At 42.6% G+C, this 17,923-nt stretch overlaps 1 protein-coding gene across 2 annotated transcripts in view; it reads right to left on the bottom strand.

Moving 5' to 3' along the window:
* The window catches only part of TASP1 (taspase 1), a 1,724,078-nt gene that overhangs the window by 1,498,300 nt on the left and 207,855 nt on the right, over window positions 1–17,923 (bottom strand). For both annotated transcript variants that reach the window (XM_044056205.1, XM_044056211.1), the window contains exon 4: window positions 6,655–6,723. In XM_044056205.1, the coding sequence (XP_043912140.1) occupies window positions 6,655–6,723 (69 nt within the window). The remainder of the gene's footprint in view (window positions 1–6,654; window positions 6,724–17,923) is intronic.

Raw genomic sequence — 17,923 nt, 5'->3', positions numbered from 1 at the left:
TTAAGACTGTGCTGAATTGCTAGTTCCCAGGCTATCAAAAATAGTCTGCAAAGGAGTAGGAACTGGACCCCCAACCTGCTTATATACCACATCACTTTGGTATTATCTGTGATTATTACTAACAAAAAAAAAAAAAAAAAAAAAAAATCAACCAAGCGATAAATCCAATAATTTTGCTTTACTGTACTACGAGTAATTCTGTTTTACTGTATTGTCTGTGATTCTTAGTAGAGGCCCTTGAATCCAAAGATAGTTTGAATATTTGAGAGCATTTTATTAGTGTCATTATTTCTTTGACATTTATGTGCTTTAATTTGCTCTTCTTGTTCTACACATCCTGAACTGTCACCCCCTTTGAGACAGCTTATCAATCAAAGTCAAAAGCTTCCATGGTTACAGACAGAGTCAAGCCTGGAAGGGACAAAGGGAAACATGGACTGACAGATTCACTGACCAAGTAACACCCTTTTTACAAACTCCAGCACTGGGAACTGGAACAATAAGATGGTGCTACTGCTGGTTGCAAAACAGATGTGATGAACCATTGACTTTTCTTCTTGAGGAGTCTTGCCAAAGGAATGGCTATGACTCCTAGAATCATGAGCTACTCTCTGCCAAATGCCAGAGTCTGGCTAGAAAAATAGAGAAATGTTTCCCACTTTGTCCTGAGGAAGCAAAGCCATCATCAGGGTTGTAATCCAAGAGACATCATAGGAGTACTATCCTATGAGAGAAAACTTCTCTATGTTAAACTGGAATCCCAGACTGAGAAAAAGTATTTTTTTTTAACCAAACCAGAGATTCTTGACCACATGTAATCTGCATAAAGAAAAAGGCAGTATTCTAAATAAGGAAAAATACATAAATGCTCTGCTCAAGGTTATTACATGAGCCAGGCACTTTGTAAACACTCTTGAAGTTGTTGACAAACCAAAGAGTAAAGCAGAGGATTGAAAAAGTAAACCAGACAAATAAAAACACAAAAAGTGTCTTTAATCTTCGCGAGTTGGAACATGATAATCATTTAAATCCACTGTTAGTAGAAATCTGAGAAGTAGGAAGAGTGGTAATAAAGAATGTAAAAAAAAAAAAAAAAAAAAAAAAACATTCTGAATTTTGATGTTATGTGAAGGTTTAGAAAAGAAAGGTCTAACAGGTTTCCAAGTTATTCTTTCTTTAATAAAACCCTTTTTCCAACTGATCTGGAAGAACAGGTTCTATACTCCTCTCAGACAGCATTTGATCTAAACAAGGAAGAAACGGGGTGGAGGGGTTGACTGCAGAAATGTATAGGAATCCCTTGAAAGGGAAGATGGGACTCTCACTGCCAGTTATAGCCTTTCTGAATGATTCTCAGACCCCAAGTGTCTGAAGTTATCTGGTGGCACAGAGGGAAATAAAGACCTAGACTTTGTGTAAGTTTTAGAAGAATGCTAGGGTGAGGAGGGGGAAATGTGATGGGGCAATCTTCTTTTTTAGATTGACTTTGGTTTTTAGGAGGATACTTTTCCCTTATTTTTTGAATCTTCTGTCATTGCTTTCTGAAATTTTGTTTGCCTGTTCCTTGTTTGGAATGTTTATTCTGTTTCTCATAAAAGGGCCTGAACTGGAAGGAAAGTTTCTATTGTACTTTGGAATAAAGGATTGAAAAACCTTAGTACACCCCTACATTAACTTTCCTTTTCATTAAACCTTTTAAGGACTTCAGCAGAGGAAGGGCCAAACAATATCTCCTTATCCAAGGCAGAATTTGAGCTCAGTTTCAATATCCTCTGGCAAATTCTGATAATTGAGCCAGGCATATCTCCTCATCAGTGACCCAGTGGCAGTTGCCCTGGAAACAGCATCATCAGTGCCTTAAGCATTTTAGAGAATATTTGGTTACAGAAGATAATAAAGAATTTAGATATGTCTTGGTCTCTGAAGAACAGACGTCAGCAATTAACCTCCCCATACTATTAAAAAAACAAAAAAATCCAAACTGACGAAAACCAAAGGAAAAAAGACGTATGAGCAAGCAAAGAAATATCCAACAGTTTAATAATTGTAAGCGCTTTCACTGAACCAAGTGAATCAGTTTCTTCAGACAATTTAAAAACGCTTAACTTCCCAGTTTAAAAATACTTGCACAGGAATGCTAAACCAATGGGCTGGCAGCCCAAATACATGATGTCATTCAACATGATATATTTAAAGCAGCATTAACCACATAAAAGTATCAGTAAATCATAATCATAAAAATCAACAATTACATAAAAAAAAAACAAATAATCAGTTAAAGTAATAGATGAACTAATAAAGTGAAATAAAATAAAATAAAAGAAAATATTGTGATGTTATATAAGAATAAAATACATCTACACAAACACAAACGATGGACGATAAATATAAAATGTATGCATCCGACAATTTCTTACCCAAGACAATATTATATATTCTTGCAATAAAAGCAGATGTTAAGGAACAATCAAATATGTGTGCAAATATACAATTAAATAAATGGGTCAACAGGCCTACCTTGCCAAGGCTTTCAATTTCAACAAACTTTTAATAGATAAAGCTTCATTCAACCCTGGAAAAGTATATGCAGCTGTTACAATCTGCCACTCTAACTCGGCCTCTTCTAATTTAAGTTGCCAAGGGCCCCTCTTCGGTTGTGTTCCACTAGTTGTAAAACAACAAATGAAAAATGATGGCGGGGAAAAATGAGAGTATGTTTAGCTAAGGCACTGGTACTAGTTTTATTCATAATACTGTACTCATGCTCATAAATCCTTTGTTTTAATGTCCTCTCTGTTTTCCCAATATAGATTGCCTCGCACCCATCACAAAAAGCTCCATAAACAACTCCTTGAGAGTCACAATTGTATCTGTCATGCATGTAATAATCCTCGTTTCTAATTTTTACTTTATTGATTACTTTAATAAACTTGCATTGGCAGCATCTCCCACACTTTGTCATGCATGTGTTTAATTTGGAAATTCTTTTTGACCTTTCAACTAAACCTTTCAAGTTCACCCCCCTTCTGAATGTTAATTGAGGTATTAGGCCCAAGGAACTTCTAAGGTGGGGGTCATCCGAGATGAAAGCCCAATTCTTGTTGACAATCTCTCTAATACCGAGAGTCTAGAGAGTAAAGTTATTAAAAGTCTAGTAAGTTGGTCCCCACCCTGCATGCTTGTGAAAACTGGGGATACTACATTATGTGTGGGGGAGCCTAGCATGTTATGGCCTTTGTGTAGCAAAGGGGTAAAATGACCTGATGTCCTTTTTCCAATGACTTCTTCAAAAATCATCCTCACAAAAGCTATTGGGTAACCTCTCCTGTGAAACATAGATATTAACAGGTCACATTCGGCTATGAAGTCATCAAAGTCACTAACCATTCTAGCAGCCCTTACTGCTTGACCCTTCACCACTGCTTTTTTTTGCTGTAATGGATGACAAGTAGAGAAATGCAAAAAGGTGTTAGAATAGGTTGGCTTACGGTAAATAGTAGCTCTAAATCTATGATTATTAAGGTCCTTTACTAGATGGATATCTAGAAAATTAATGTAATCAATGCCTACTTGGAATGTAAAATCCAAAAAAGTAGTGTAGGATTTAATTTCACTGATAAATTCATCAATCAGAGTTACTTCACCCCTCCATAAAAAGAACATGTCATCCTGGTACCTAGTGTACCAGACTACATGATCCTTAAAGGTGGGAGAGTCAAACAAAAAGCACCTTTCCCAGTAAGCCATTACAGTGTTAGCAAAACTGCTACCACATGCAGCTCCCATAGCCACACCACTTCTCTGCAGATATAACTCATTGTTAAAATAGAGAAAGTTGTTAAGTAACACTATCTCAAGGAGTGTTTCGATAACATGCACCTCTTGGTTGTCTATATCTCTCATATACAAAAATTCCCTGACCCATTCAATACCAAGTTGTTGAGGGATTATGGTATACAGGTCCTTAGTGTCCACTGTGAGAAACACTAACTTGTCATTAAAATCCAAGTTGTTAATGGACTCAAGGAAGTGTCATGAGTCCTGACAAATTTGTTGTTCCAACATTAACACTGGTTTAAGTTTGGAATCAACATATTTGGCACATGCATATGAAACGGAATCCCGACCATCTACAATTGGTCTAAACGGTGGATCAGTTAGATTTTTGTGTATCTTTGCGGTTCCAAAAAAGGTTGGTATTACGGGAGCAGGCATGGTCAAGTACTGGTATGTGTCAATATCTATGCTCCTTTCCAAAAACAAGTCAGAAAGAGTTGCATTGATAGACCTATAAGCTCCACTGACTTTTTCGTATGCTACACTATCCAGGACCATGTGCATCCTACGGACATAGTCATGTTGGTCCATGAACATTAAACCTCCACCTTTGTCAAGTTGCATGACACACACTTGACAGATGTTCAATAAATTAATGAAATCAAATTCATCAAGAGAAATGTTTTTACGTGTATTGCTAGTATAATAATTACTTATGAACATTCTCCTAAAATCAATTTCACAAGTTTTCTCAAAAAACGCTAAGGTTTCATGCAAAGGAGGATTAAATAGGCTGGAAACCCTAACACCTTGAATAAGTGATGAGTTAGACCCCATACTATTAAGCCAGCAGAAACTTAAGACACATGAGCCTGACAATTCACCATTCTGAGGGCTAAGGTAGTAGTAGTATACATTTTCTTCATAAACCTAACAAAGACTTTCTCATGTTTTTCAGAAGTAATACTGTTGGCTGCTACATGGTGTTTGGCAGAAGATGGTTTTGTCAGAGAAATCACTGCAGGGTCTGGTCTAGAATTTGAAAACAAGACATTTGAGTCTTGGGAAGTTTACATAATTTATCAGATTTTATGGGGGGTAAGCAACTTGACTGTCAGACAAACCGCTAGCTGCAAGGAAAGCATCTTCTAAGGCTGGCAAAACAGGAAGAACAACTGCAGGTTAAGAAAAATCTACCTCTAGCAAGTCATATCTTTGCTGGGACTCAGGAAATTATTTTTGTTCTCAGTGATATAACTCCTTCATTTTGGCAACAATATCAGAAAAAGATACCTCTTCAGTTGGGGAATTTGAAGAAAAGCTGTTCTCAGAGTCAGAAATCCCCATTTTGTGGAGAAGGCACTTGAGAAAGGGCCAAATTCCAAAACAGTTGCTCTCAATGTGACTTATTTCAGTGTAAGACGTATCTATAAACAGGTTTACACCAGAGGGCAGATTACAAAAGACCTGCTGTCAATGTATGTCATCACTTACACTTTTGAATTAAACTCAAAGTCTACATCTAATTCCTGTCCCTCAGACTGATGATCAGAGGAGAGGAAATCTTTTCTCTTTCTAAATTAAAAGGACAATTCAGAATGTAAAGACTGAAAGTCTTTAAATAAACCTTTAGCAGCCAATCCTCCTTATTTGCCTTATGTAACACAGGTGACAGAAAATTGTCTTAACTGTATGCTTCCTTTTCCTGGGAGATCCCCAGCAGAAAAGTAAAACAGTGCCCTGAATAAAGGTTCTTCCCCCTGGGAATGACGCTCCTCGGAGTGGATTTGCGAAGGAACAATGTCTACTCAATCCTCCTATGCCAACAGGTGTGGTTCTCCCCAGCCCAAAGAGTAGAGTTGAACAGCCAGAGGGTGTGCCTGCCTACTGGTCCTCGTTGGCTTCCCCTAGGAGCAGCACCAGACAGAAACTGATGAGCACTCTTAACAGCCTGACATGGCCCCAGCAGTCATTCACTGGTGACAGAGTTGAAGATGAAACTGTAGTTAAGAACAAAGCCTCCATACAACTTTTTCACTTTTTGCATATCAATGACGGAACGCCCATGTTTCTACCAAGAAAAGCATCTGACAAAAAGATAACCAGACCTCCGCTAAGTTGCCTCACCTCCTGACTAAAAAATTAAGTTAAAAGGTAAAATGTTTTATTGACAACAACCAAAACACTACCTCCTAGCAACAAATATTGACAGAAAAATACTTTTCCTGACAAAAATAGGTAAAATGGAAGCAAGTCCACCCTATGGGTTACTTACCACCCTGGCCTGTCTAATCACTTGAGGCCTGCAGGGAACAGTGCAGTTCAACATTAAGAAAGTTCTGAGGGGTTGTGCCCTAATCGTTGATTTTCTATCACTCTGCTTGAGCTGTACAGCAGTTAGGCACCTTCCAAGTGTCCTAAAGCTTTAGAAGCTGGCAGGTCATCAAATCCTAACAGGACATATACCCTGCAGCATAGACTACTGCAACATGATCCAATGATGAACATCCCTGACATATACTTCTCAGGACATTCTTGTGGGTTGTGGCCATATAGAAAAAAGACAATCAGAAAAAAGTAAAGCATCAAATAACATCATATTTCCATTTAAATAAAACAAGTAGAACCTATCAAGTAAGTTACATAACCACAATGGGTTTAACATCAAATGCCTCACATGCACATTTGAAAATTACATGGTTTCAAAACAAAGGCTTTCTGCTAAATGATACCTATAGTAACACAAAAAGAAACTAAGGCTATTACCCTCTAAAAAACACAATGCAAGACACTAAAACATCCAAAAGAAATTTTACAAGCATATGGCATATCAGTCTATAAACAACCATGATTTAAGATGATTTTAAGTAACAATACCTCAAGTTCAACCAGAGCTGCCGTCACAGCATCAACAGCAAGAGCACCAGCTTGCAGCTTTTCAACAGCCTGGAAGATAAAAAAAAAATCTTTACTTTTAAAGTTAATTTGTAGTCTGTATGGTTCATTACATTACCTCCTTCAAATAAAATGGCTATTTCAATGATGTGAACAATTTTTACTTTAAATGAGATGCCAAAAAAAATGGTAATTATGTACTGTACCTACCATAATGTTGGTTCCTGATTTAGGTACTCAAGCCATTTGTCTGATCCAGCCCAGTAAAACTGGTACTCCAGCCACAAGTCTCTCTAAGAATTCTTTTCCCATCATTCCCCAGTGTGCAAGATTACCTCAGATTGAGTCTGGCACCAAAAGGAAGAGCAATTATAGGCAGAAATTGAAGATAATGCAACTATCCTTCAGGTCTTAAAAACTGACAATTTTGAAAGGGGTCAAGGGGAGGGTTGTTGTATCAGACAGATGAGAATGAAAGGATCCAGCATTATGGTATGCACATAAATACCATATAGGTTCATAGGTTGGTACTAGGCTATCGGCCCTAGGGCCTATACAAGCCTAGCCATAACAATTCCCTGGCTATTTCTTCCCACGCCATTTACTTCCCTGGACCTCTGTCTAGCAGGGTGATTGAAGTGATCCCCGGGGTGAATTTTCTTTCTCCCATCCAATCATCAAGGTCCCTTTTGAAGAGAGCCAAAGAGACACTCTGCTTGACATGTATGGGCAGTCTATTCCAGAGTCTGGGGAGTCTCTGGGTCAGGAACCTAACCCTCCAGATTGTTTTGTTTATTGTGATGACAAGGTTTAGATCCCTGGAACGTGTGGCTCTGAGGGATTGGGATGTTTTTAAGTGTAGCATGTCCAACAGTTCTTGGTTTGACATGGCCTTGTATGTTAAGCAGAGATCGCCTCGGAGTACACGATATGCGACAGAGTATAGCTGGAGTTTTTTAAGGCAGTCAGCATAGGGCATCTGCTTTAGGCCTATGATTCTTTTAGTGAGGTATTTCTGCGGCCTTTCCAGTTGTTGCAGATGTCTTGAGAGGTACATACCAAATGGGGCATTGTATTCTATAATGGGTCTAATGAGGGATGAATACAATGGGACAATGACCTCCTTTTTTCTGGATGAAAAGCCCTTAGTGATGAGGTGTGCCACATAGAAGGATTTCCTGACTGTTGTGGCGATGTGGTTATTGAAGTTGAGACCACTGTCCACCTGTGTCCCTAAGTCTCTTATCACACTTTCGGTGTTTAGTGTACTGCCACCTATGTGGCAATTCACGGGTACATGTTTTTTCCCAAAGGGGATAACTACACATTTCTTGGCATTGAGCTTGAGCACATGGCTCTGGCACCAAGCATCTGTTTCTGTAAGGCCCTTCTGTAGAGTATCCACATCATTTGGAGATTCAGTAATGGCTCCCAGTTTGCAGTCATCTGTGAACTTTGTTAGCCAGAACCCGTTAGTGTTGGCCTGTACTTCAGAGAAGTAGATGCCAAACAAGAGAGGTTCCAGGACTGAACCCTGAGGTACTCCACTTGTCACTTGTCCGGAGCTGGATTTGGAGTCAGCTACTTTTACAGTGTGGGTTCTGTCAGTAAGCCAGTTGGCAACCCATCGAGTGACGTAGGGATTAATGCCCAGCTTAGTAAGTTTATCTATGATTCCAGAGTGGGGGATGGTGTCAAAGGCCTTGGCAAGGTCCAGATAGGCTGTGTGGACTGCCTTACCCTCGTCCATGGCTCTGGAGACCGATTCGAAGAAGTCAATCAGGTTCAGGAGACAAGATCGGCCCTTCACGAACCCAGACTGGGTGGGGTCCAGAGTTTGAAGGTTGCCAATGTCTTTGTTTACAAGTTCCATGATAATACGTTCCATGGCCTTGCAGATCAGGCTCATCAGACTGATGGGGCGGTAGTTCTGGGATACAAGGTGGATCCCCCCTTGTGAAGTGGGATAACTGTAGCTGTGTGCCACTCATTGGGCACAAAGCCTGAGGTGAGGCTATGATTAAACATCTCACTTACGTGAGGTGCCAGTTCATATTGTAGTTCATGTAGTACACAGCCCGGAATGTCATCTGGTCCCGTGGATGCTGTATTCTTAGCTTTAGAGAGTGTTTTTTTTTTTTTTTTTTTTTTACCTGTGTGGCCGTTATTACTGGAATTTGGCTATCTTCCGGTATTGAGATGGGCCATTTAGGGGGTGAGAGGGGGGTGAAGTTGGCACTGCAATATCCTTGAGATGAGTATATTTAATGCCATTCTGTTGTAGCTCATAGCAGATCTGAACATTGCCATTTAGATTCTTGACATAGTTATAGAATGCCTTGTGGTTGTCTTTGGAATCGTTGGCAATTTTATTTTCGTAACTAGCTTTGGAAGATTTTATGAGGGATCTCAGCTTCTTACTGAGGCTGGTAAGGGAGGTTTTGTATCCAGGGATTTTCCTCTTTTCTGCAACAGTTTCTTCCTTTTGTTGTAAAGTTTGCTTATGGCAGGGGACCACCAGATTGGCTTCCTTTTTTGTAGGAGAGCTTCTTGGTTCTATTTGGGATGGCACGATTCATGCATGAGTGGATGTACTTTGTACAGTGCCTTAGTGTAGGACTCAGCAGTCGAACTTTCAGTTCCCGTCTGCATGGGTGTCATGAAGTTTGTAACTTCTGACTTGAGTAGCATGAAGTTGGCTTTGGAGAAGTTTTTTATGGAGATTTCCTTACTGGGTGGGGTGGGGTGGGGGGGGTAGGATGTGGATGTTAAGGGTGATTAGCTTATGGTCTGACCTGACCAACGAAGGGGTGACCATAGGCATCAATTTCCCATGTTGGTAATGACCAGGTCTAGGATATTGGAGCCCCTGGTGGGACTATGGATTAGTTGATCCAGGGCATTGGAATTTATGAACTCCAAGAACCGTTGGGCAAAGGTGTTGGTATATGAGTAGTTTTCCCAGTTAATGGCAGGGTAGTTGAAATCACCCAGTATTAGGGTGTTTGGTTGTGTATTAATATTTTCCAGTACGTTTAGAAAGGTTAAGTGAGAATCGTGGGGCATGGTGGGGGATCTGTAGCATTCCTATTCATTCCATCTGTCTGATCCGACATTTGGGTTAAATTCTCTAGTTACAACAACTATTGGGTGGCGTCATGACAACCAACCCCTTAGAACAGTGGCTCTGAAGGAAGCCCTAGCTCTGGATGGGTCTATATCAGATTATGGAAGAGTTATTACAGCAAATGCCTCTTCATCGACACTAAAACAGCGAAACTCGAATTACGGAAATGGCCAACTCAGCAATTTTTTTTCCTAGGGAAAAAAATTGCTTGGCCATCAGCATAAATTTGCCCCTTTCCCCACTGTAGTGCGATCTCAGAGATGGTATATTTAGTTAGGGGGGGTGTGGGGGGGCAAAGCTCCCCCATTTTGAGTTATTTTTAGTGATATTTCGTTTCTGGCCGGATCAGTGATTTTTTTTTCCCTAGGAAAAAAAAAATTGCTGATTCGGCAGTCCGTGTAATTCGTGATTCGCTGTTTTAGTGTTGATGAAGAGGCATTCGCTGTAATACCTCTACGATAATATAATATAGACCTGCTCTGGATATAGCATCTAACTTGTTATGCTCAGCAAAGGTATGCAAAGCAGTCCATGCTGCACAAATCCCATCAGTCGAACCATTCTTAAAGGCTACAGAAGTGGTCACAAACTACTTAGAATACGTCTCTGGCTTACAAGGTCATGTGTGATGATGGGTAGAATACAGACAACAAATGCAATCTGAAAGCTACCTGGAAAGAGTGACCCTGGACACATGGGAAAAAAAAGTTTAAAATGCAAAACAGAGTTGTGGGTCTTTTCTGAAGGTCTTTGCTCTGTGATTTTTAGCCGTCTATGAGCATTCAAAGTATGAAGGACATATTTACCTTTAGTGGCATAGTTTGGAAAGAAAAGGCAGGGAAGTTAATGAGTTGGCTTACATTATCCTGAGAAGTCAATTTAAGAAGAAAGGAGTGTTTTTTTATGAAGGGGTTACTCTGTTCCTGTGGAAAACTAAATGGGCTAATGAAGACAGAGCTTGTAGTTTCAAAACTTTTCTGGCAGAAGTTAGTTACTAGAAACAAAGTTTTCCATGACAGAAACTTAAATTGCGCTGTAGAAGCCAGTTTGGAAGGAAATTTTTCAAGGCCTCTAAACTATGTTGAGGTCCCATGGAGGGATCGGTTCCCTAATTGGAGACCATAGCAGAAAAATGCCTTTAACGCATTACAACCTAGAAACGCCTTCAGGTGTTTCTGTAGTTGCATCTTACCAATGTTACTAGGCATCAAATAATCTTTCCTCATATTTATATTAATAATTCAAAACCATACTATATACAAGGTATTAGAAGATTTCATCTTTAAGCTTACGTCATGGGAAACACCACTGTACTAATATTTGACCTCTGTCTAGTGCAGCTAAAGAGATATTCCCCCGGATTCTCAAAAGCTTGCATGGAGTGCAAGATTAGTGCAGGAGCTCACGCAGGCAATATGTCTGCTGTGCGATCCAGGAACAGCCTGCAGGGGCGTGCACGAGAGCTCCTGCACTAATCTTGCACGGACTAAGCCCTGGTATACAAATCACCCCATTTGCAGGAGAAATCCATGCAAATGAGGTGATTTTGCAATCCAGGAAGCTTGCAAAAGTCTGTGCAAGACTAGTGCTATCTGCAGAAATGTACTCTGTTAGTAACCGAGTACATTTCTGCAAAATCAAAAACGGAGCTATGACAGCTCCAAATAAAGGCTGCATATCACTGAGTAAGCATGCCAATGACCAAGTATAAGGCCATTAGCATTGTAAACAATAAAATAAATGAAAAAAACAACTTTTATTTATTTTTTCGCCGATCTCGGCTGCTTAAGCAGAGGGCAGTGGCGAGCAAATGGGATCGGGGGGGATAAGAAACGGCGTAGTGGTGCAGTGGTGGCATTGTCGCCTCACAGCAAGAGGTTCTCCGGTTCGATTCTTGGCTGGGGAGCCTTCTGTGTGGAGTCTGCATCTTCTCCCTGCATTCGTGTGGGTTTCCTCCCACTTTACAAAGACAAGCATCTGGAGCCTTTCTCCCCGGGCCTCCTCTGAAAATTGGCATAGTTCCAAGTCGGACTTTCCCGGTTAACAAATGTTAAATAAAAAAAAAATAAAATAAATAAACTTAAAATGAGCATTCTAACTAAAATCAGTATTCTGCCATGCAAGTCAATGGCAGGCAGAAGACAACCTAGCTAGTGAATAGTGGTTGCTAAGGGGGGGAGGCTCAGTGTGGGACAGGTTAACTATGAATTAGCAGGCAATCCTATGCAAATGAGGAGAAGGATAGTGAATCCCAGTTTTCCCCAGAAAGAGACAGGTCCCATCAGTGTAAGAGTATGAATAGCTGGGTGCAAAACTAGGATATAGGTGACATCATGGGGGGGGGGGTGTCAGGCATACTGTAAGTGGATTGGAGTCCTGTGGCTCAGGATTGCTCCTAGCTTAGCACAGCTAAGTTAGGGGTGTGTCTAAACCTGCCTAGCACTCTTTACAAAGTGTAAGTGGGTATGCGTGCCACGCACCGGGTTTTACAGGAAGAAAAAAGAAGTTAAACCAGGAAATAGCAGCTCTGTGCACATTTGAACACTCCGTTTGCGCGGCGCGCACACAGGCTTAAACAGGGAGGCAATGGGAGGGGAAAACAGCAGTAGAAGGTAACCAAGGAGAACTAGCTAAAGCAGACAGGTGAAATGCATCAGAATCAGCCAATCGCACAGACAGCAGATCAGACCAGCCCAGAACACTACTATAAACTAAGCAAACACCTTCCCTCTGGTTTTTCCACACTCGACACCACCGGTGTACACAAGCGGGGAAATTTTAACAGACAATGAGATGGGCTGCAGCAGGCAAAATAGAACAACATGTGCAAGACGCTGAGGGTGGTGAGGATGTGAATGCTGCCGAACAACCCACAGTGAGGAGACAGAGAACAGTGTACAGACCCAGGGTAACCTACCAAGGGCTACATGAGCTGGAGATAGTGGAGCACTATAGGATGGACAGAGACCTCCTACAGCAAATTGTTGAGCTGTGCCGGCCACAACTGACGCAACAAAATGGCCGACGGGAACCCATCCCAGTGGATACCAAGGTATGTGTAGGCCTAGGTATACTAGCCACAGGTACCTCCCAAAGCACAACTGGGGATATCATGGGGATCTCACAGGCATCAGCATCCAGAGTATTCCACCAGTTCCTGGATGCCATGTCAGCACATGCCAGTGAGCACATACATTTCCTCAACACACGTGAGGTGTTGACCAGCAATATGCATCTCTTCCACCAAATAGCAGAATACCCTGGGGTAGTGGGTGCTACAGAATGCACGCACATACACATCAATGCACTACCCGGTGAGCACGGTAGGGCCTACATCAATCGCAAGGGCATCCCCTCCATCAACTCCCAGGTCGCATGTGATGCCTAGGGCATTATAATGAATGTGCGTGCTGGCTGCCCTGGAAGCTATGATAATTCACACATATGGCATCTGACGCAGCTGTACCACAGATTTGCCAATGTGGACATCCCCTACGGTCATCTAGAGGGGGAACCTGGGTACACACTGGAGCCGTGGCTGATGACACCCATCAGAAATGTACACACATCTGAACAACGCCATAATGAGGCACACGCACAGGCCAGACAAATAATAGAGCATGTGTTAGGGATGCTCACGTCACGGTTCCAGTTTCTGGACACGTCCGGTGGAGCCTTGCAGTATTCACCAGCTACATGTACCCAAATTGTTATGGTATGTGTTATGCTACACAATATAATCCTGCGGAAAAAGCTGCAGCAGAAATAGCATGGGGCAGGGCCACAGAGCCCCTCACCAATGCCAAGGCCTGTAAAGGCACAGAGTAACTCGGAGGAACAACCTGAGCCTGCCCCAGTAGGCAGAAGGAGGCGTGCCCAGAAAGCCCTGGCCGTGGCAAAGAGGCAACACATAGCATATGCACTGACACAGTAGGGACCCAGGGAACGACACCTCTCTCTGACTCACACAGACAGTAAAAGGGATGCCAAACATGACACTACCTATGCTCAACCACGTATAGGGAGTGTACTATGTGCATCCGACATAAGCAGCCCTCCAGCACCATCCTCAAGTCTGGCACACCCTCAAGGTAAGTCAATCAACCTACCAATTGCCAAATGGAGTAGAATGTGTTGTTACCTGTAGCTATGGTATGGATGTGAGCATGCAGGGGAATTGGGTGGCCGAATGTTATGGCAGCAGACACCCATAGTGGCACAATGACATCTGTAACATATACTGGAGTTACCATAGTAGCCAGTACTACACAGGGTAACAAAACTCACTGCAGGAAATGGCCTGAGAGACAGGTGTGTCCATAAGACCCACACATGCCAGTCAGGAAGGTTCACATACCCAACAACAGTCTCAGTCAGCAAGACAGGTGTAGACAAACACAAAAAAATGCTGTACTATGGCCTCTGAATGAGCCCTATGGGTAACCCCTCCCCCAGGCCTACACAACAGACTACAGCAGGCCAGGCAGTTGGATGTAAGTTTTGAAGGCTAGGAAGTCAGAAACTAATAAGTAGGTAATTAAAGCTAAGATCTGTAGTACACTGGTATGCCTCTAGCCAGCACGACAGGCAAGACCACAGACTGAAATGGAGTACCTGATATACCAGTACAGTCCTAGCAAATGTGTACAAGTGTCATGTGTGCCCCCATCCTACGTACACTTATAGTAACAGTCAGGTGTGCCCCCCCCATTCCTGTGTAGAAATGTAGAAAAAGTCAGGTATCCCCGTCCCCGCTATGCAGAAATGTATCAACAGTCAATGCCAAATGAGTGATGGAACCCAGTAGACACAGCATGCTACCTGTCAGTGTGTACAACACAAAGGTCAGCACCGCAGTACAAACTACCTGGACTTGATCCACACATGCAATACAGATGGTCATACTGGGCATGCTCACACACTTAAAGAAGGCCATGTCTGCAAACACCAGTGGACCAGACATATCTGGCAGTCGCAGTTCTTAGTGCAGACACATGTCAGTATGCACCACTCCTGCCTTTCACACACAGTGGATAGGAATACAGACACATATGTAAGGGCAACACACTATAATAAGCCAAAGTTAGACGGATATAGATGTGTGGAAGAGGGTGAACATGACAAGGAGCCATCCGGGTCTGTCCCACCCAGCACACAGCCAAAGGGCCCCAAATACATGAGGTGCAGATGTCACTCACTGCAGATACTAGCCACCAGTATCTGTCAGCATGACATACTATGTGGTGCATGTGCCAACTGTGAAACATACAAGGAAGAAATCATCTAGTAGCTGTATACACGTACCTGTGACATATGACCCCGTGTGTCCCCGCATGTGGCTTGTCAACCCCTACATGAATGGGTTATGGCCCATGCACACACCGCCCTCCCCATACCAGTATTATGATAAGCCTGCTGCGGTCATCCAATGTGAAATACACCTTCGGGAGAGCTGTAGCTCAGTAATCTCCATGGCGCATCCCATAACTGCATACTGCTGTAGTGATAAACTAGTTAGGTAGTAGTTCTAACCCCAGACTTAGCAATTGTGTGAGTGTGTGCTTGTGTGCGTGTCTGTCTGTCTCTGACTGTGTAGACAGAAATGCTTTTTAGGCTACGCACACTCCTTACAATTCATATACTCAACTTTGGCAAGGCTGCTGATGTCACTCACCTAGAAATACACCTCTGGGAAAGTCACAGCCCAGTAATTTCCATAGCCCGTCCTGTAACTGCGTACTGCTGTAGTGTGATAAAGTAGTTAGGTAGGTGTTCTAACCCCAGACCTGGCAACTGTGTGTTTGTGTGTGAATCTGTGTGTGTGTGTATTTGTGTGTGCGCCTGAATGAGTAGAGAGCAATGCTTTTTAGGCAACTCACACTCCCTACAATTCATATGCTCAACACTGGCAAGGCTGCTGATGTCACTCACCTAGACATACACCTCTGAGAAGGGTGTAGCCCAGTAATCTCTGTAGCGTGTCCTGTAACTGCGTACTGCTGTAGTGTGATAATGTAGTTAGGTAGATGTTCCAACCCCAGACTTGGCAATTGTGTGTGTGTGTGTGTGTGTGTGTGTGTGTGTGTGTGTGTGTGTGTGTCCGTCCGTCCGTCTGTCTCTGACTGAGTAGAGAACAATGCTTTTTTAAGGTACTCACACTCCTTAGAATTCATATACTCAACTTTGACAAGGCTGCTGATGTCACCCACCTTAGAAGTACACCTCTGGGAAGGTTCTAGCTCAGTAATCTCTGTAGCTCGTCCTGTAACTGCGTACTGCTGTAGTGTGATAAAGTAGTTAGGTAGGTGTTCTAACCCCAGACCTGGCAACTGTGTGTGTGTGTGTGTGTGTGTGTGTGTGTGTGTGTGTGTGTGTGTGTGTGCGTCTGTCTCTGACTGAGTAGAGAACAATGCTTTTTTAAGGTACTCACACTCCTTAGAATTCATATACTCAACTTTGACAAGGCTGCTGATGTCACCCACCTTAGAAGTACACCTCTGGGAAGGTTCTAGCTCAGTAATCTCTGTAGCTCGTCCTGTAACTGCGTACTGCTGTAGTGTGATAAAGTAGTTAGGTAGGTGTTCTAACCCCAGACCTGGCAACTGTGTGTGTGTGTGTGTGTGTGTGTGTGTGTGTGTGTGTGTGTGTGTGTGTGTGTGTGTGTGTGTGCGTCTGACTGAGTAGAGAGCAATGCTTTTTAGGCTACTCACACTCCGTAAAAATCATATACTCAACTTTGGCAAGGCTGCTGATGTCACTCACCTAGACATACACTTCTGAGAAGGGTGTAGCCCAGTAATCTCTGTAGCATGTCCTGTAACTGCATACTGCTGTAGTGTGACAATGTAGTTAGGTAAATGTTCCAACCCCAGACTTGGCAGCTGTGTGTGTGTGTGTGTGTGTATGTGTATGTGTGTGTGAATCTGTGTTTCAGTCTGTCTCTGACAGAGTAGAGAACAATGCTTTTTTAGGGTACTCACGCTCCTTAGAATTCATATACTCAACTTTGGCAAGGCTGGTGATGTCTCCCAGCTAGAAATACACCTCTGGGAAGGTTGCAGCTCAGTAATCTCTGTACCATGTCCTATAACTGAGTACTGCTGTAGTGTGATATAGAACTGTGGTAGGGATCCATCTCCACCCATGGCAGTTCTGGATGCTTTGTTTGTGTTCCAATGTCTGTGTATGGAGCAATGCATTATAGGCTACTCACTCGCAGTACATTTCAAATGCCCTACTTTGACAATCCTGCTGATGTCATTCATTGTGAAATACACCTTTGGGGAAGGATTTCTCTAGTAATCCCTGTGGTGCATCCTATAACAGCTCCATGATGTAGTGTGATATAGACCTCGGCCAGGGGTTCTATACCCACACGTCAGTTGTGGATGTTTTGTGTGCATCTCACTGTCTGTGTAGGGAGCAATGCATTTTAGGCTAGTCATTCGCAGTACTGCTGAAATGGCCTTCTTTGGCAATCCTGCTGATTTCATTCAATGTGAAATACACCTTTGGGGAAGAAGTACTTCAGTAATGTCCATGGCACATACTATAACTGCGTAGTGCTGTAGTGCAATAAACTAGTTAGGTAGGGGTTCACCTCCCAGACATAACAGGTGTGCGTGTGTTTGTAACTCGTATCCCGTGTAGAGGTGTTTGTGAGTGAGTGACACCTGTGGGCAATGTGGAGGGGGTTTTGCTCATTTCTTTCATGGTGGCCCTACTATATATCACAATGTCAACCATACAGGGATAACAGATATAAATTAGCTGAGAGGCTGGGGTGCAAAGCCATACCCATACATGTCACATCATGGCCAGCCAATCACAGTTAGCATCCCCACTATTACCCAGAGCACACACTCAACCCATGTGTCATACGCACACACATGCCTAGGCAACAGCCAATATGAAGGTAGTACACTGCATATTGGCCACTGATAGTAACTATGCAGTGATAGCAGTGGGCTACAGAGGGCACGTCACCCTGCCCATCTGACCAATGTACATGCAGACAGTGCACCTCCACCATGTTCCCCAATGGACATCTGCACCACCTATGGTGCCTTCACATATGACTCACAAAGGGCATACCATGCCTGACAACATGCCCTGTATGGACAG

Source organism: Protopterus annectens, chromosome 1.part2 (genome assembly GCF_019279795.1).
Source record: "Protopterus annectens isolate FY-2018-M chromosome 1.part2, PAN1.0, whole genome shotgun sequence".
NCBI lineage: Eukaryota > Metazoa > Chordata > Ceratodontiformes > Protopteridae > Protopterus > Protopterus annectens.
This window is presented reverse-complemented; position numbering and strand designations above follow the sequence as displayed.